Here is a 21350-nt window from a genome sequence, read left to right as displayed (position 1 = left end):
ACTAAATGATGACCAGCTGATGACCTCACAGGTATGGTGTCCGCGCAGGGACACACAGTGGCAAACTAGAACGGTGTCCCAAGTGGAACACAAGAGGAACGTAACATCTCAATCCCAACGATGATCAGGGGATCTTTCTTGAACCAACCAAGGCTGAGCGCGAGGTGTGCTCCGATCCGAACTACACCACGAGTGGACCAACCACGAGCAGTAGGTACTAACACGAGGTGTCGTGTGGCGTGGTGACGGTCTGCTGCGACGACGTCATGTCGTCACGTCACCACGAATGAAATGGCCAATCACTGTCTGCATTGCTTCACATAAGCCACAGTGATTGGCCATACGCTTCACCAAGTGAGGCAGTGCTGTGCCACCCACGCGCGGCACCCAATGATATTTATGCCAGCCTCAGACTGCGCGGTGTCTCACTCTCAGCCAATCCAGACGCTGCATTAGCAGCGCCAGCATTGGCTAGAGACCGGGGGCTGCTGCATGAAGCAGCCCTCGCTCTCCTAAGGGGAAGAGCATGTTCGGGCTGGTCGTAAAAATACCAGCCCAAAACCGAACATGCACACTATTGCTGCTACACTGCGCTCTCAACAACAGTAGTCTGTCAGTCACCAAGTGGGCATGGCCCGGTGCCAGAAATTGCATCTGTTGTGTTGTATGCCTTCACAGCAATATTATTTGAAAAGACTTTAGAATTTCACTTAATAGAGAGGGCCTGAAAATGGATCATTACTCGTAGCAAGAAGTGGGTTTGGAGGCCATCTACTTACAGCAGGAGCGTCGTTCCCTTACGGGGAGCTTTGTACCACTATACGTGAGGTTGAGGTAACGAAGGACACATTTTTAGTGAAATTACAGAATCTACAGATAAACAGGCATCCGCTGCTGCCATTTGCAAAAAGATCCTCTGGTTTGGGTGCAAGTATGGATTACAACAAATTAAAAGAGAGTGGTAGAGACCTGTATACAAATTAACCAGGAGGGGACAGTGTCCATATTGAGACATGATAATAAACAGCACTTTTAATAACCCATTTAAAAATAATTTAGAAGGCATAAAGAAGACCATTTTGCTGCCTTATTTGTACAATTATGGAGCAGCTGATTATTTCTCTTTTGTGTCCTCCCAGGAGTAAGGCTCTTGATTACTAGGAGTGAGCAAAATAGGTGTCCTCCTAGATAACAGAGAGCCAGCAGTGTGGTAGAGAAGGCTAACGGAGTAGCGTGCCCCTCGCCGGAAAAGCGCTTCGACGCCCTGTCAGGGGTAGTAAGCGCTATATAACTGCAATTACAACACATTACGATATAACGACGCTTCTGTCGATATTAAGATACAGCGTCTAATGATCTGTATCGTCTTTTTCTCCTTGTTTCAGACTGCATTGCTCCTAGGAAGCGATATTTAAAACTAGTTTTGGAGCACTGTAGTTGCATATTTATTTTTCTTTGCCCCAGGACCAACTTTCATTTATTTCAGTGTTCTACTCTGTCACCTTCCAGGGCTGCTTTGAGACGCTTCAGTCATCGTAACATTGTTGAAGTTGACTTGTGTACCATTCGTTGGAGAGTTCTCTTTATCCACCACGTCCTTAGCCCTCCCTTCATTGATTTGCTTTGGCAAATTTTACTTATGGTTCTGTCCGAACTACACAGAAGCCAAACGTTGCGTTTCTGCACTGAGCCCGTTACTGAAGGAACAAAAATGAAGTGCTCTGAGCCTCACTGAGACTGCGCAGGGAGGCAGTGTCTCAATAAGCTTTGACAGAAGTTTAGGTCTCCCAACACGCATGTGCAGATTGTCAGTTTCCGCATCTCCCTTTCCTAGTTTTCGCGCATGCTCTTGAAATTCTGAGCTTTATATACAGAGGCAGCTCACTGTCAATGTCCCAGTGCTAGTAAACAATCCCGAATATTAAGGAAGAGCTGTTTGAGTCATTCCGGGCTCCTTTGGAGAGCTTTGTGTTGCAATGGCATCTAAAAACGAAATGTACGGGCTGGACTCAGGCGAGGTAAGTTGTGCTCTGTGGTGTTGCAAGCCCACTTGCTGCCCGTGTGTCGAATATGATTGTAACGAAAAAACTGTTCTCAGGTAAACCATCACTCCGCGGAATAAACCTGCAATCTTGCCTCTGCTGTTTGTAAAGAAAGAAACACATCCCATGCTGCGCCCGTTAGATCTATACTGCACCTCACTTTAGATTTATTTTTTATTTTTATTTAATGCATTTTTATATAGCGCGGACTTTATCAGAAGGTGTCAGAGCGCTGTACAATAGAACCAGTTACGTTACATGAGAGAAAGGGTACAAAATAGATCGTTACAAAAATAAACAGGAGAGGTACAGTAAAACCATAAAGGCAATAATGTGCCCGCCTCACCTTTTTAAGGACGAGGGCTAAGCGTTCGTGGGGTTGAACTCCGCAAGTTGCTGCTTCTTTTGATCTTGCTACAGATTTCCAACTAATCTGCATACAGCTCTACTTTGGGGCTTTCTTCTCGTGCTCCCTTGGGATAGTGAGATTTTTCATTTGAAGGTTCAGTTATATTTACATATACCGATCATGTCATATCAATGTCGTTTCCTATAATTGAAAGCATTACTTTTTTTTTTTTGTCGTCATTGTAGTGAGTTCAAAGTTAACCTTTGTTGTTAGAGGAAACAAAGATGTCATTGCAGCGCCTTCCCTTCCAAAGTTGAACTTCTCATAAACCCATTTTCCTTGTCTTTATGCCCCTCGGAGGAGGTTGAAGGTTCAGATGATAATTCTACGGTGTACATACAAATTAAAACGTAGCTCTGGTCATCATGCCCTTTTCTGTTTAGGGACCATTTCATATTGCTTTAAAATGCAGGGGCTTGATTTTGACCTGTATATGGGTAATTAACATGGATTGCTAAAGGCTGTATTGCTGGCTTTTTTTATTCTTCCAATGGAAACCTTAAGCGGGATGGTGAGCATGAAGATGTGTGTCAAGCTATGCTTGTGTTACGGAAAGGTATTTTAATTTGTTGGCTGTCTCAGCAGCGAGGCCTAAGGACAGATCGAAAGTAGGGTCAGAAGTCCATTTTATCCTCCTCCAAAGCTGGCACATATTGAATGGGCACAGAGCCGTGAATTCTCTGCATTGCCACTATATACTAATTCCACAGAACCAACACTTCTTTTTTGTATTCTTCAGTGCGAGAGCAGACCTGTTTACTTTGAATTAGATAGATATGGTAGTTCTCAGCAGAGAGGCTAGGGGATTAGTGGGGCGTTCATTTCGTGTTTTAGCAGGGCTGTCATATTGGTATAACTGCAAGTAGCAAAATTCACCAGAATGCGCTGGCAAAACGAAGGTTATAAACTCACTAGAACAAATATCAAAATTCAAACAAAAAATACAATAGAAATTTTTTTTATTTTCAATACTTACCATACAAACTTTGGCAAAGCTTGAATATGCACAATATCTTTTGGCATATTTATAAAAAAAAAATATAAAGTTAACTCAGTTGTTAGGTTTAATTTGGTCTCTCTGAAAGAATGTACCAGTTGACAAGCCTACTTAAGTGATGTGGAGATTTTCTGTTTTGATAAGAAAATTGTCCATATGTCAGTGACAAATACACATACATTAATTAAAGTGAAGCGAAACAGCTGCTGGCACATCCCTACATTCTCAAACACTGCTCCCACATGCACCACAACAAAAAAATCAACACAATAAATATTTAACTGACAAGCAAGGCCAACGTTTTTGTATGTGCTCCTTGTTGGAAGCTGGGTTTGTGTTGCAGTAACCCCCCCCACTTTTTGCCAGACTACTGATGCACTTTAACTTGATGTGCCCTAGGTCCTTGCCAATCAGGTTCTCAGGGCATGTGTTCTTTCCCAAAACTGTACCTTGTATCCCCAATTGGCACCTCTCTGGCCACATGTTAGTCTCTTGTAAAAGGTACAATGGGTTCTAAGGGCACTGTGGCCAGGGAAGGCCTCTAAGGGCAGCAGCACTTATTGTACCACCCTTAGAGGCCATGTACCTTTCCACACGTATACACTACCATTGCAGGCTGCGTGTTTTGGTGCAGAACAAAGTGAAGAGTTGACATGGCACACATCCCTGTGTGCCATGCCTACAACCCACTGCCCTGGCATAGGTCAGCCACCCCTCTAGCTGGGTGCACTATACCAGTGGTGAGGGAACAGGTGCATGAGCCGTGTACCCCTACAGTGTCTAGACCAATTTTGATAGAAAAAACAACAACAATCACACTCTGCTAGGTTAAATGAATGTGTAAATAAGTAATTCATTCAAGGGTGCAGATGGGTGTCGCTTTTTGATCCATCGGCGCAAATTTGTAACCTGAAAATAGCCATTTCCTAGAATGGAAAAACGCCCCTACCGTTCACTCCACAATGTTTATGAATCTTTCTTTCCAACCATATGAGTTTTTCCATGTATGTATCCAATATTCTCTTAATTCATATAACGTTACATACTCATAAATAGTGTTCAGATGTCACACTATTCCAAGATGTTTAACAAGTATCCATATCCATTCAGTCCGTTCATTGAGCCCAATGCATTTCGAGACTAGCCCTTCGTCAGGGGAAAGTTCCTAAAATGTATACAGCCAAATGCGAGTCACAGTACTAACATACAGGCAATACTAAATGGTCTCCAAAATCAAATTATTCTCAAATATAATCAATAATAACCACCATTGTCCTCCAAAAAGATGAAACTAAGTATGACCAGTTTGACAAACCCTTTCCAGCTAAAACGACTAGTTGGCTTAAAGAAATATATGTAGCGCCACTAATACCCGTGATTTCCACACAACGTGCATGCATCACTACTCTACCAGAACTATGCTGTCTGTTAAATAACATATTAGCCAATGAAAAGATTAAAAAATAAAGCATTCAAGTGTTCTAGTAATCATCAAATAAAATTGTCCTCAAAGTAAACGTGCTAGGTGAAAAAACTTCCGTGTGTAAAGTAAGTCCGAAATTGAACATAAGTGTTTTGGAAAAAAATCAGTGCAGAGAAAACCTTAGGTCGTGCTCAAGCAGGTTAAATAGTGAATAATAAATGTCACGGGGCGTGGCTTAGCCAACAATGGAGCCGGTCGTGTTGCTATGAAGCTCCGTCCTTGGCTACCTTCTCTGGCCTAATTAATCTGTGTATGACTAAGCTGGGGAAGCCGCTGCTAGCAGGAACCACTCCGTAGATGGCTCTGATGCACCAGTGAAGAAATGAGGGGATAGCTGCTGGGGGAAACTGAGGCGGACCCTTTGGCCCGCACCTCTGCCGCGAGTGGCTCCAGGGCATCGGGCGCAGTGTGGTACGCGGCGCTGGAGATTGACTCCTCCTCCCAGGCCCTGTCGACCGCTGCGGCCCGTTTCGCTCCTTTGTTCATTCCCGACAGCGGACGGTCCGGCATTGAACCGGGGGGACCCAAAAGGCGGCATGGTGTCAACCCCACCTGATTTTGGGGCGAATCCAGTCGCCCACAGGTTTGCTGAGTACGAGGCAGCTCAGCCTGTTGCGACACTTCATGTAAGGCCGAGGCCGGGCTCCGCCCACTGGGCCTCGCTGAGTGGGGTGCAGCCGCAACTACGTGGAAGCTGTGATCCACTGACGGGGTCCTGAAATCTCCAAGGAGACTCCGTTGTCGGGGTGCGTGGAAAGGAAGTTGCAATTTGCAGGCGAGTCCGAAATGTTGACCTGTTGCTGCTTGGGATAGCTAAGAGGCACTGAGCCCTGAGGCCCGTCTGGGACTGACGACTGCCCTGCCCCTGCCCCTGAGACTGAGCAGCTGAGCTGAAGCCCTTTGTTGCGGCCGCTCTATCCTGATCGTGTCTGTACAGAGATATCCCCAGGTGCCTGCGAGATAGTGACACATAGTTTGCTTTCATCAATGACTGCGGCCTGCAGCGTAGCAACTTGAACACCCTGCTGGGCGCTGACTGAGCAGCGGAGGCCGGGCCCGTTGGGGCGGACTGAGTTGTACATCGTGGGAGTAGGAGAGCGTGAGATTGCTCAGAGCGGTCCGGGGTGAGTTGTGCTGGTGATGCCCCCTTACCGTGCGTCCTGATTTGAATGCTCTGCCCCCCTGTGTGCTGTTCTCCCCGGAGTCCTCCTACCTGCGAAGCAGTTACTCGATGATTGACTATACATTAATGCCTAGTGCGCCTGGCTCACCCTACCTCCCATGACTGCAGCACTGGACTCAGAGGTGGTGGAACCCGCCTACTTACTTCTGTGCTGAGGCACTTGCGACATAGGCCACGGACGGGGCTGGTGTGACGCGGCTGCTCTACCTGATTGATCTTGGGCTTTGGCTGTTGCGTACGGAGGATACGAACCCCAAGGGTCGCTTCTGGGACACCTGAGAAGTGGGACGCCCGGTTTGGTGACGCTGACTACTGTCCCATGTCACGTGGAGGTCGCACGAAGGTTGGCACTGGGGGTGCAGGCTCTGACCCCACAGACATCTGGCTTAACGCCAGAATTGATACTGAGTGGGCAACTTGAGGCGGTACAAGCAGTGGTGAACATCAGTGGATCGCCGGAGGGAGAATCCAATTCGGACTCTGATCGTCAGGGGCTGCACAGTGACGAGGAACTTTCGGACAGTCTTCTTGTCTCCCAAGGCTCCTGTGTGTTGCCGCATGTCACCCCGCAGACTTCTGACAATATTGCCTGAACATGTGCATGTCAGCTATTTGCCTATCTTCTCCTTTGCAGTCTGAACATTACGCGACCTCCCCGGCCACGCAAGTATAACGGACTTACTTCGCTATCTTTGAACTGTAATGTTTATGCTTGATGCTCATGCAGCTTTTGCTCCTGTGGGACATGTTCTAGGCATGTTAACACACCCAATTTGGTAGCCCCCCCCCCTTTTAAAAAAAAAACTCTTTTATGTATGGGAATTTCATGTATAATGCGCTGGCAGCGGCTCTGTCCTATAAGTGTCAGGCCAGGGATAGGTCTAGCCGCACATGATGGTTCTCTCCTGCTCTTCAATTAGTCTTTAGATTGCTGCACGCAATAGTCTCCCCCCAGACGTTGGTTGTGTGCCATTACACTTTCTGTTTGGGCACTTGCTTGTTGCAAAATTGCTCTCATGGTATTTTCAATTGTTTGTTGTTTAATTGTTTTTCATGCCATCACTTTTCGACACAGGTATGATTGTTGCACCATTGGACTGTGCAGGGAAACACACGCTAGAGTAACCTCTACACATCTATTGTTAGTCATTCTCATCATTCGGCGGAATGGTTCCATCTCTACCTCTGGCACTCACCGATTATGGCGCCGATTAAGATAGGCACATGGAACGTGCGGGGCATTCATAGTCCGGCACGTCGTTATCTTATATATTCATATTTAAAACGTCATCACATACAAATAGCACTCCTTCAGGAGACTCATTTAACCAAGGTAGAAGCCACAAGTCTCCACAGGTGCTGGAAGGGGCAATTATATACAAGCTACTCTGCATACGCACGGAGTCTTAGTGTGGGTAAGACCAGGCACTCCATTTCGAGTGGTGGACACGATAATAGATGCGGAGGGCAGATACGTCATAGTTCAAGGGGTACTTGATGGGAAGCCGGTGGTAATAGCCTCACTTTATGGACCCAATACTGAACAAGCAGTCTTCTTAGATCAGATCTCACAAAAATTATCAACTTGGCACGACATCCCTTTGATTTTAGGCTGAGACTACAACTGTGTGCTAGATGTCTCCTTAGACCAATCCTTCCCTCCTCTACCTGGCACTGCCACATACACAGCTGTGAAGGCTTTGGCATACTGGGCCACGCAATGGCGCTTCTCAGATGCATGGCGGCACAAAAACCCAATAGATAGGGTGTATTCCTATCACTCTGGGGCTCATAAACTTCATGTTCGCCTGGATCGTTTCATGGTGTCGACCGACCTCTTGTCATGTATACCTGACTCCATCTACATGGGGAGTACGCACTCTAATCACAACCCACACATCATAGAGTTATAATTGGAGGTGGAGTTGCCGTCGATCCCAATATGGCGCCTCCAGCCGGATGTCCTCCTGGATGCGCCATTCCGAGTCTTACTGGCCACTACTGTGGCTCAATATTTCGAAGATAATGCGGGCACTGCCACATCGCCTGTGGTGGAGTGGGATGCACTTAAAGTGGTTGTTTAGGGGCACTGTTTGGGGGCGCAGGCAGGTATACGGGCGCAACTAGAAAAAGAGCTCACCGTTTTAGAGCGGAGATTAGCCACCAGCGAACAGGCAGACGCAGACGGTGTTCAGGGGCAGCTGGGCTGCCTCAAGGACGAGCATGCGCAACTGCTGGAGCGGCTGCACTGTATTAACTATGCGGCTCACTCGGCAAGGGCATACCATATGGGCGACCAGGCAGGCAAGCTACTAACATGGCTCATCCATCAGAATGAGACGTCGGCGCCCATAGTATCGGTGAGAAAGGTGAATAGGGAGATTGCATACACACAGAGAGACATTCATGATGCGTTTGTAACACATTACTGAGATTTATATAAATCGCGTATGCAGGCTGCGCCCCTCGCATTACAGACGTACTTGGCAGGCCTAGATCTACCACAGCTCATGCGCGCCCAAAGTGAAGAACTAAATACCCCTCTTCTCCCTGAGGAAATTCGAGAAAGTATCTTTTCACCATTCAATTGGAAGACGCCAGGGTCGGAGGGTCTACCCACCGAGTTTTATAAGGCATATACACATATCCTAGTGCCGCAGTTGTTAAAAGTGTACGAGACCGCGCTTGATGAATCTACTCTCACTGCCACGCAGAATGAGGCCCTGTTGGTCTCCCTCCTCAAACCTGATAAAAATCCCGACCTCCTAGGTTCCTACCGCCCGCTTGTGCTCCCGGTAAAAATGGTGCCTCACTTGTGTGGGAGGCCCAAGTACCCGCGACAGGCAAGGGCCCAAAAGATTTTTGGGATAGGCAATGTTGATGTCGCATCACTGCGTTTTGGGCCCTTGCCTGTCGCGGGTACTTGGGCCTCCCACACAAGTGAGGCACCATTTTTACCGGGAGACCTGGGGCAACGCTTGGTGGTGGGAAATTTGAGTGAGCCCGGTGATGCCACAACTTTCCCACACAAAAATGTGTGAAAAATGTGATTTTTTTCAGCTAAAATTGAGGTTTGTAGGGGATTCTGGGTAAGGAAACGTTGGGGGATCCACGCAAGCCATGCCTCCCTGGAAGCACACGGGTGTCTAGTTTTCAGAAATGTATGGGTTTGGTAGGTTTCCCTAGATGGCCGCCAAGCACGGGCCAAAAAGACAGTTGACCCCCTTGCAAAACCAGATCGTTTTGACATAATTAGTTGTTTGTTTCTACAGCGTGAGAATTTCGGCACAATATTGCAAGGAAAATGTGACAGACATTTTGAGGTTTGCAGGACATTGTGGATAAAATAACTTTTTGGAATTCACAAGAGAGACATCACCATGAACTCCCGTGGGTTTACGACAATATCTACAGTTGGTGGGTTATTCTTACCTGGAACATACACCTTGGCAGAGAAACTAAAAAGACAAAGATTCCTGCACAGCCATCTATTCCTCAAACGCACACACATACTGGTTGGATTTGGCACGAGGGCGAGTGATGGTTCAGTATATTAAATTTTATTAACAAGAGATTTCACAAAAATGAAATGCACTGTCAATAATTAAATGGAGAAAAAACTGAACCAATGACTCGCAGCTCGTGAGCTGTAAAGCCACGGCAAGGCACCAACCACTTTACAGGTCATTCACACACCTTTCATACGTGATACACACAAGACCATTTGCACTACCAGGCACAAAAACAACACATTACAAAATTCACAAAAAGGGACAAGGTACACCCTGCTTCAGAAAGGCAAATATTACTGCACAGCCATCTAATCCTCAAGCACACACACATACTGGTTGGATTTTGCACGAGGGTGAGTGATGGTTCAGTATATACAATTGTATTAGCAAGTGATTTCACAAAAATGAAATGCACTGTTAATAATTGAAAGGGCGAGAAACGGAACCATTGACTCACAGCTCGTGAGCTGGAAAGCCACGACAAGGCACCAACCTCTTTACAGGCCATTCATACACCTTTCATACGTGTGAGACATACAAAACCATTCACACCGCCAGCCGCGGGCCCATCACATAACAAAACTCACACCAGCACACAGCGCCATTCAAGGGCCCATCACTTTCACACGCCCACATTCCTGACACTGCAACTACACAAGCTGATGGATTGCGTGGAGTGGCACTCAGCTAGCAGTGTGTGTAGTGACCAGCAGCAAGTCACTACTCACACACAGCCAGCCGAGCGCCAGTCCACGTACACCGCTAGCCGAGCGCCAGTCCACGCACACTGCTAGCCAAACACCAGTCCACGCACACCGCTAGCCAAGCGCCAGTCCAGGCACACCGCCAGCCAATCGCCAGTCCAGGCACACCGGAAGCCAATCGCCAATCCACACACACCGCCAGCCAAGCGCCAGTTCACGCACACCACCAGCCAAGCGCCAGTCCACGCACACCGCCAGTCCACGCACACCGCCAGCCAAGTACCAGTCCACGCACACCGCCAGCCAAGCACCATTCCACACACACTGCCAACCAAGTGCCAGTCCACACACACCGCCAACACATTTAGAATTTTTTTAGACAAAAATAAAAACACAAACAAATCGCAAATAGATACAAATCTACAAACACAAAATCAGAAACTAAATACATTGCACTAACGGCAACCTTGAAACAGAATCACATTTTTCAAAGAATACAGACCAGGCAGTTCACTTTACCACTCATGAATGCTCCCAAAAATTATTTTGCGTGTGGTACGCTCTAAAACAAGCAGGGCCCAGGTTTAGAAGGACAGTCGGGGCAGTACATACGAATCTCCTTCCGCGTACCTCTTCGTCAACAGACTGCATATCCGAGTGGGAAAATCTTTTGACGGTGTGGGAGGGATGAAATCAGGAAAGTGGCGATCTTTCAATCGAACCACATCCTCCACCACTCCAAATCTAGGAACACTTGCCTGTTCCACCACAACAAGGCTAGCTATCACAGAGTGCTGAAACTGAAGAAATATCAACTTTGACGCAGGAGAACACTCCTTGAACACAATAAAAGCATTGAAATTTGCTAATTCAAAGAAATGGATGGCCAACTTCTTATACCAAACATAAGCCTTCCGAATAGCAGAGTAAGGTTCCAACTTCTGATCTACTCTGTCAACACCACCCATGTGCTTATTGTAGTCTAGAATGCACACAGGTTTGCGCACTTCAGCAACCTGACCCCAAACAGCCACAGTTGAAGTACTCTCATCATGGATGGTAGTCAGCATGTACACATCCCTCCTGTCCACAAATTTTACAGCTAGTAGTTCATCACTACGCAAGGAACTGCACTGCCCCCTCTGAAGTTTTTTGCAAACAAGCTCTTTCAGATAACCTTTACGGTTAGAGCGGATTGTGCCACATGCAAAAGTGTCCACTTTATACAATTCCTTAAATAATTGCACAGCAGTATAGAAGTTATCAAGGTACAAATGGTGGCCTCTGTTAAACAGTCTTCTAGCAAGATCCCACACAATTTTCTCTGAAACTCCAAAAGTGGACGGACAACCTGGGGGGTCAATAGTAGAATCTCTACCAGTGTACACACGAAAATTAAAAACAAATCCTGTCCTACTCTCAGACAACATATACAGCTTAATTACATAGCGTGCCCTCTTGCTAGGGATGTACTGCCTAAAAACCAAACGGCCCTTGAACAAGACCAAAGTCTCATCAATAGATATTTCTTTCCCTGGAGTATAGATCTCAGAAAATCGATCTACAAAGTGATCAAGAACGGGCCGAATCTTAAAAAGACGGTCAGTCAGCGTGAGCTCGAGGCAACGCCATAGAATTATCAACAAAATGCAGCATACGTAGCAAAAGTAAATACCGATTACGAGTCATAACTGCAGGAAATATGGCAGTTGCCAACAAGGGGCTAGTAGACCAATATGAAGCCAAGGTTGGCTTCCTTACCACACCCATAAATAAAGTCAAACCCAAAAACTTCTTAATCTCTTCCAGATATGTGGGAGTCCACCGGGTAGCTCTAGACTGGGGCCTAAGTTTGTCACTGTTGTCCCTCAAAAACTGTTCAGCATACAAATTTGTCTGCTCAACAATCTCAACCAAAAATACATCATCCATAAACAACTGAAAAAACTGTATAGGCAAAAAGTGTTCACAATCCACTGTACACCCTGCATCACCACTAAAGGCAGGCAACACCGGCTGCACCATGTTTGGATCAACCCAAAGTCCAGCACTTCCAGTAGGAAGCCTAGCAGCCTCAGACTGCAATCCAGATGCCTCTTGCACCATCGGCACAGCAGTTTCCTCCTCTAAAACAGGCACTTCATCCGCACTGAGAGTTGCTTCATCCACACCAAGAGTACCTTCATCTGCACTGAGAGTACCTTCATCATCCAATGATTCCATGTTGAGAGAAAACTCACTGCCAGAATCTTCCCCTCCCTCCTCTCCCTCAGACGCACACTCAGTCTCATAATCATGCTCAGAGGAAGATTCAAGAAGCATACCAACCACCTGTTGAGCAGTCATTCTACGGCTAGCCATATTGCTTACTAATAAAGGTAACTTGTCAAACAAGTCAACAACAACAAACACTTTGTAAAATAAGTAATAAACAAAAAGCACCTTTATCAAAAACTCATATATACTCCAAAACAATACCACTCACTTGCCAGAGGCAGCTAAACTACTCACCACCACCTACTCTGTACAGACACAGTATGGATCAACAATATCTCACTAAAAAGAAAGAGAAAAGAAATTACACATAAGAATATGCAAAACACATCGCAAAGAATTTCATGCTCAAACCACTAACTAAATATACCGCCATTATGACATCACTTACAAAAAAAATCATTCAAACATTACAATATTACTCATTTGGAGTAAATACAACAAAAAAAAATTCTTACCAAAACAATGGAACTACACAAAACTGCAGAACAACCACTGTCGAAACCGGAAACGGGAATCAAAAGCTTTAGACTAGAATAAAAAGGAGAAAAAAACATGAATGTCACATATGCATATAATGCTCTAGACCATCACGTACTGCGCAAAATTTATTGCTTGAACCTCCCACTTTCAAGAAGGAAAGATCGATGGCCCAATTCTTTACAAGCAACGCGGCGAGAATCTGGAACTCAGCCTCAGCTCCGGACCACCCCCTCCCTCTTCCCAGTCCTTCAAAACTGACCTCAAAGTTCTCCTCCTGCAAAGACACTTCCAAACTTAATTCACACCCTCTCTATTGTCTGAAGGAAGTCTTTACATTATAGGAAATTCTGTTCTCCATGCCCGTAGAAGTGCCTTCCCAGTGTGTTCCTGTGTTTTGAGTGTCTGCCATTTATTGCACTTTTATACCTCTACTTGTACTTTGTACTGTTTTGTAACTTGCACACATGTCACCTTTCCTCTTGTAACATATTGTTTGCTACCTCTTGTGTTTTGTTTGTTTTTGATACATGCACAGTTACCACCATTGCCTCATGTAACGTAACGTTTCCTCTTGTTTTCAGAGTGTCTGCCATTTATTGCAGTATTTGACCTCTACTTGCATTTTGTACTCTTTTGGTAACATGCACACATCACTTTTTCCTCTTGTAACGTATCGTCTGCTACCTCTTTGATTTTGTTTGCACTTTAAAATATTTAAAAAATAATGTGGCCATAAGGGGAGCGACCCTTGCCTAAAAAACGGAGAAAAAAAACCTGGCACTGGTGGCCATTCCTGCTGCACGATCGTGCAGCAGGAATGCATAAAAGTGACATTGGGGGAAGAGGTGTAGCTAGAGCTTGTGGCGCCCGGGGCTATCTCTCAGATTGCCGCCCCTGGGGAGGGGGTGTTGCTGGGGAAAAAAGACAGCGACCACTTGAAAGAGGTCTGAGAGACAAGTAGTATCGCCACTAATAGTTACCTCGATCATGCAAGTTACATGCACATACATGACACGGTCCAAGGCTACACAGTTGAATACACTGGTGACTGGCAGTACAAAAGAGAACACACAGACTGCATGATCTATCTCGGGACTCAGAAAAACCACATGTGACATCCATCAGAGAGCTGCGTGAATAATTACCTGGTAATCCCCTCAGCACAATGCAAACATGCACATACATGACACTGTTCAGGGATCTATCATCTACAGCTGACATTAAATGACCATTCATCATGGTACCCCCATTAAAGCAGTGTACTTTGTGATCTGCATGGTACATGTTCTTTGCAGCAGGCACATTAACCCTCTGTGCTACCTTTCCAGGAGTCAACCCTTCCACTAGACAAAACTCCATCTCTCTCTAGGAAGAACATTAATCACCAAAGTTATCATGACATTTTAATTGTTTCTGAAAATTGCTGGAGGCCAGGAAGGAGGCAGCAAGTTTTTTTCAAACCATAATATACTTGCAAACACTACGCACCCACCCGAAATAGGTACCCAGTGAGGTCACACCGTTCGCATCGCCCTAACCTGCTCAAGGTTCATGTGACCTCAGTGACAGAGTCACAGCAACTGGATCACTGTTGCTCTAGGGTGTGCTGCTTCGTAGGCCTGCCCGCAAGACTGGAGATGAACTTCAGTATGGATTGTGGTGGACAGGCCTTCAAGGTTAACCCACAATTGACACCACTAGGGTACACCTGCTTGTGCTAAGACATCAAGCCTTCTAAGGTCTAGTGGGGCCTTCTACGGTCTAGCATGGGAATGTGCTCCCTCAGTACAGTGGTGTGGTGGACTGGTCATGAATGCTGAACCCGGTTCCCCAGTTCCAAATTCGACAGCTCTGGCCATAGTGCCACATCCCCACTGAACACCATACTTGCCCACTGAGAGAAACTCGCACTGCCTTCAGCTATAACCTAATTGTGCCCGCTATAAACACTTGGATGTGGCTCAATTCAAATTATGCACTTGATAAGAGTAATATGCTGCCTAAAAAAATAAAATAAAGCAACTATTCATAGGGAATGCAAAGCATGTGAAATGTAAGCAGAAACAACATGGTTACCTTAACGATCTCTCACTCACTATTCAGAAATCAGAGAGTGGTTTCACCTGAAAAGTTATGGACATGACTAGAGAGCTCTGAAGGGAACCGTTTCACTGTCCATTGCTTACATCCTTACAAAACGTAAGCAGTGAATGGTATAAAAAGACAACATCCATAAACACAGAGCCATGGTACACATTGTGTTTTCCAATCCACCCATCAACCAGGTATTGCAGTACCTCCAGGAATGGTACACTCTCCCAACCTGGGAACAACAATGCTGTTCAAAGAAAGACGAGAAAACGAAAGTAGCACTTCACTGGCAAACTCTGTAAAGTGATGCTGGTGTATTTGGATGTAAATAAAACCAATCTGGCCACTTTGCAACCCCTCTGTCTTGCTTTATTTAGTTAGGTATTTAATTCTCATATAATACATTCAATTTCTCTCCATCCTGCTGCACTTTGCGATTGAAAATTTCAGAAGAAGGGCATTTCTCGGCAGAGCGTTTTTCTTTTTTGGATCCAGTTCACAGGGAAGCAACTACAAAAAAACACGAACGAAGCCGAGCCTTGTGGCATGCCTTCGACCTCCCCCAACATAGTGCCCCCACCCTAACCAAACCCACCGATCGCCAAAATCCCCCCTCCCGAGCCCCAAAACTCACCATCACTCTCCGACGCGCAGGAAGCAAATGGCTTCCTACGCCTCGGAGAACAAAGGGGAAACCTCCAATGACGTCAGCGCGGCTCGCGCGCTGACGTCATTGATGACGCGGGGTGGGGGGAGGCAGAGGAAGCTCTTCCCAGTAAAAAAAAAAAAGATCGACCACTCACGGGGGGAGTGCCAGCGCTTACCCCGTGGGTGGGTGTCATGACGAGCTGGACTCGTCATGGGCACAGCGCGACTGTGCTCCATGACGAGTCCAGCTCGTCATGGGCACAGAACGGGTTAATATACGCAGGTTGTTTAGAGTGCAACAATATGCAACGCATAGGTGGCCCCGATCAGGCTGCCTAAAGACTTGGAGAAAGCCTTCGATTCATTGGAATGGCCCTATTTGGCATCTGTGCTAGAGAAATACGAACTAGGGGACCACTATTTAAACATGGTTCGTCTATTGTATCAGCGACCCATTGTTCGAGTCCGTACTGGTAGGTTAGTTTTGGACTGCCTTGGAGTGAGACGAGGGACGCTCCAGGGCTGTCCGTTATCTCCTCTACTGTTCTCCCTAGCTATGTTACCTTTGGCTGTGTTGCTCCGGAGAGATGGTGAGGAGTGGGGGATACGACTAGGAGATGGGCTACATACTGTCTCTTTGTACGCTGATGATCTGCTTGTATATCTCTGAGATGTCACAGCAATACCTTCGTCCATAGCGGATATTCTTGCAACTTTTGAGGAGAAATCGGGGCTCTGGGTCAACTGGGCCAAATCAGGGATTGACTCGTCTAATGCTGACCCAGTTGAGGAGAATGTGTCTCTAAATGGCGCGCCTCTCACGTGGTATCCCACAACATTTAGGTTTCTTGGCATCTTTATGTACCGATCGCCCAATGACTTACTGGAGAGCAATCTGGTGAGAGCAATCTCAGCCATACGGGCTCTTTTGCAATTTTGGAAAACGCTTCCGTTGAATGTAATGAGTCGTGTCGCCTTGCTAAAAATGATTGTGCTCCCCAAACTGCTGTATTATTTCTCAAACCTCCCACTCTATATTCTTCTTAAGACTTTCAGAGACCAGGAACGGCTATTCCGGAAGTTAATATGGAATAAAGGGAGACTGCGAGTTGCTCTGTTGAAAATGTATGCTCCCATCAGTCAGGGTGGGCTGGCTGTCCCTAATATGGAATTGTATTACTTAGCAGCCCTGTTCCAATGGGCGATGAAATGGTTGGACGGCAGGTGTCTGGAAGACACAGTGACTACGCATCTGCCCTGGACCCACTCTCAAATTTGTCATCTGTTTCATCCCATCGCCAAACTTCCGCGACCACCGCAGTTACATTTGGGTTTAGCTCATAGGTGCTATAAAAGAAGTTTATACCTCACTCGCACAACTCTTCCATACGCCCTGATTTTGCCACTGTTGGAGACACCAAGGGGTACACTAGTCACATCGGAAGCAGCCCTGGCGACCTGGCGTGTGGCTGAGCTAGACACTTTAGGCGATTTATATAGAGACAGCGCATTATTACCGTTTGAAACGATAGTTGAAGATGCTGAATTGCAAGCAGGTCAATACCTTTTGCATACTTCTATTCTGAAGACTTTGACAGCCGCCTGGGGGAATCTGACAACTGAGCCACCAACACACCTTTTGATACAATACTTGCATGTAATGGGAGCGGGATCACATGTGGTACACTGGCTGGTGGGTGCACTACTTGCACACACGCTGAAACCGATGCAACGTCTCCGAGTGAGATGGGAGACGGATAGAGGCCGGCCTTGGACTGATAAGGAATGGGACGTAATATTAGCGGGCGCTAAACATATACCAAGGAACTCTAGGTTTAGGCTCATACAAACGTATATCATACAGAGGGCATACCTCTCACCTGACATGATAAATAGATATTTCCGTATCGCCACCTCTGCATGTCCACGTTGCCAACATCCTGATGCTGACCTGCTTCATATGCTGTGGGCTTGTGCGTTCCTTCAACATTATTGGCAGGAAGTGGTCACAATCTTAGCTTCATGAACAGATACGTCGATACCATTGACATGGGAAGTATGTATCCTAGGGCTTTATACCAGCTCCAAAAAGAATAAGGTCACTTTGAGATTCCGAGATTCAGGTCTCATTGCGGCAAAGCGCTTAATAACCAAGAAATGGAAAAATGCAAACCCTCCAGAGATACTCAATTGGAGGCGTTCACTTACAGTCTGGGCACAGGCGGAAAGCACGTCGCAACACAGAGAGGAAACAGCGGGGCTCCGCAAATTTCCCATTGAGCAGAGCTGGGACGCCCTACTCACTGCCTTACGGACAGGCCACGCAACGGAAGACAACAATACTCAAACTGCTGTCCTGAGCCAGGTACACTGATTCCTCACCGCTTAGTTAAGGGACGCAGATGTGCCTCAACACATACAGTAGAATGAACCACTGGACCCCTGGATCATTATAGATAATTGTCCATACCACCTCTGTTTTCGGATATAGAGGACCTCTTTGCTAGCTGGCAATTGCGCCTCAATATGAACACTGCTCCATTCTTTGGTTGGGTATGTTGTTTAAATGACACTGCACTGATGATACAGCTCTGTACCTATTGATTTTGTTTGCATTTTATAGATGGCATACTATTATTCTTTTTTTATTTTATGTTATTTGTTTCAGTTTGGTTGGAGTGTTTTTAAATATGTGTCTTATTGGTACATTTCAGTGTTTAATTTTTATGTCCTATCATCGTGTAAATCATAAATTATTCTTTCGCAGTGCGTGGTCGACCAGGTCTGACTTGCAAGGTTTTTTTTACTTTATAAGCAAGATGTATAACAATAATATCCTGCAAAAACAGTCCAGTCCGGAAATGTCATAAGTAAGATGCGGTCAGTGATGATTGTAATATGTAATATTTGGTGTAGCAAAAATGTGAACAAGGACACGCAGTGACTCCATGACACATGCTCGCAAGATGCACGGATCTGTGATTGGAAATGGCACACTAATGTCACTTTTATGTTGTTGCAATGGAAAATATTCTTTTATAAATGTGTTCTATATTTTTGTCTTTCATATATGAGCATTTTGTATAAAGTTGTGATGATAGTTATGTAAAAAACAGAAAATACCAATAAAGATATTTTTCAAGAAAAGAAAATGAATGTCACCATTATCGCGAAAATAGAAACCAAAAGATGTGCAAACATGCAGTTCCAACCAGTAAGAAATAATTATCTCATACCAGTGAGCTTCAAACTGTCTGTTTTGAGACGCCGATTCCAGACTGCGAATGGAGTCAGTGTCGGAAGTGTAGGAAAAATAGTGAGCGAAAGTAGAGCTAGAAAGGGGTTGCCATGAGAGTGAACGCCATGTTGGAAAAGTAACAATGAGTACGAAGGAAAAAAAGTACTAGACAAAGTAAACAGAGTAAAGCGCTCAAGAAATGAAAACATATTACAATAAAGAAACGAATACAATCGTAAAAATAGCAATCAATAGATAAAATGATATCATAAATAAAAGAAATCACCATGCTGATGGTAAAAAACAACTAAAAAAGTTTCAGAAGACAAATTGCAAAATGAATTACAGTCCTGCTTCTAAAAAGCAATTTAAATCCAAGCGTTCATTAAGTCCTTTCGGATTCACTGAATCAAGTAGGTTTAGCCAATATACTTCTCTTCGTAGGAGACATTTCAGATTGTTTCCTCCTTTTTTAAGGGTACCGTTTCTAAAATGAGAAATCTTAGTTGACTTATGTTGTGGTTATGACTGTTGAACTGTACCTGTAGATTTCTGTTTCAGTTGTTGTTACTTTTATGTTCTATTTTTTCATTTTTCGTTCAGTTTTTCCTACATTGACATGGACATGTAGATCACATTTTTTGAATTGCACATTGCGGTCATTTTCAATTTTTTGGGTGTTCCTTCTATAGGGTGCATAATGGTGGTACCTCGATTGATGCTATTGCAGTGGCCGCAATTAAGACACCGTACAGCACCCTTTTGTTTTGTGTTGATCGGTTCATCAGGTTTGGATAACAATTCTTTTATGTTTCTTGATCTTTGATATGCAAAGATAGGTTGATGGTTGAAGATACCTTTGAATTCTACCTCAGTCTGTAGCATAGACCAATGTCTTAAAAATGATTTTTTAACTTTGTGGCTCCTAGTCGATTATTTTGAAACAAACACTGTCCTTTTCGGCTCGTCTTGCCGATTACTCATTTCCAAAAGTTGAGATCTGTCCTTCTCTTTGGCTCTATCCATGGCATCTTGTAAAATTTTCTTCGGGTATTCTCTCTGTCTAAATCTGGCAGCCAAACTCACTTGACTGTTCTTATACTGTTGCTCACTTGAAGAAATGCGTTTAACCCTTAACATTTGGGAGTATATGTCGCGGGGCCTCGGGAGATGAGGAGGAGGGCTATGAGAAAACCCTCATTGACGACACCTTTACACCTCCTATACAGGGTGCAGGCGGCCCCTTTAACGCTGGCTGGCTCGTCTCGGCCGAGGAGACACCCCCTTTGACATCACCAACGGTGCACCAATCAGCGACAGTGAACCCCTGTAAGGCGGAAGGCCGCGAGAACAGCAGCGCGAAAGCCCAAGGAGGAGAGCGAGGAGTGAGAGCGGCAGAGAGAGAGAGGAGGCACGAAGAGAGAGAGTCGGAGGTCGGGACCGGAGGAGAGTCGGAGGTCGGGACCGGAGGAGAGTCGGAGGTCGGGACCGGAGGAGAGTCGGAGGTCGGGACCGGAGGAGAGTCGGAGGTCGGGACTGGAGGAGAGTCGGAGGTCGGGACTGGAGGAGAGTCGGAGGTCGGGACTGGAGGAGAGTCGGAGGTCGGGACTGGAGGAGAGTCGGAGGTCGGGACTGGAGGAGAGTCGGAGGTCGGGACTGGAGGAGAGTCGGAGGTCGGGACTGGAGGAGAGTCGGAGGTCGGGACTGGAGGAGAGTCGGAGGTCGGGACCGGAGGAGAGTCGGAGGTCGGGACCGGAGGAGAGTCGGAGGTCAGGACTGGAGGAGATGAGAGAACTGCAGAGCCTGGAGGCCACCTACACGGCGGCTCGCCCTGCCACGCGCCTGGAGAAGCGTGGCTGGGAAAGGTACGGGGCCGGATCCTGGGCTTACTATCCACACGGGGAGGCAGGTAGTTGTCTTGGGGTGGGATTGTTTAACCCCTTCAGTGCCCCGCCCTTTCCCCCTCCTGTGCCGGGTGTTACATTAGCGGGCGGGGTCCATGACGAGATAGTCTCGTCATGGGCACAGCGCAACCGTGCTCCATAACGAGACTATCTCGTCATGGGCATAGAAGAGGTTAACTTTGATTCTTCGGGGAGGTCACGGGGCTTCTAGAGTTATTGCTTTCTTGCATTCTCGGGGACTCGTCTCACTCACAGAGCTCCTCTTGAACCACGTGTATTTTTGGTGGTAGACCCCGGTGACTCCTCACTACCCCTCCCCCTCCCCCCTCACAACCCCCAAGGGAAAGGAATAGCCATCTGAATATTTGCTCTCCCTTCCTTA

General features: G+C 46.1%; 1 protein-coding gene across 2 annotated transcripts in view; it reads left to right on the top strand.

Moving 5' to 3' along the window:
- Positions 1 to 1769: 1769 nt before the first annotated feature.
- LOC146861713 (uncharacterized) overlaps positions 1770 to 21350 on the top strand; it is a 540127-nt gene continuing 520546 nt past the window's right edge. Inside the window, exon 1 of one of the 2 annotated variants that reach the window (XM_085646067.1) lies at positions 1770 to 2018. In XM_085646067.1, coding sequence (XP_085502193.1) covers positions 1977 to 2018 — 42 coding nt within the window. In that variant the 5' untranslated portion in view covers positions 1770 to 1976. Of the gene's footprint in view, positions 2019 to 5096; positions 6782 to 21350 lie in introns of those variants that run through there. The other variant, XM_085646066.1, reaches the window with a different exon arrangement.

This window comes from Triturus cristatus, chromosome 3_1 (genome assembly GCF_964204655.1).
Source record: "Triturus cristatus chromosome 3_1, aTriCri1.1, whole genome shotgun sequence".
Lineage (NCBI taxonomy): Eukaryota > Metazoa > Chordata > Amphibia > Caudata > Salamandridae > Triturus > Triturus cristatus.
Note: the sequence above shows the minus strand (reverse complement) of the source record. Positions and strands in the feature narration are given on the sequence as shown.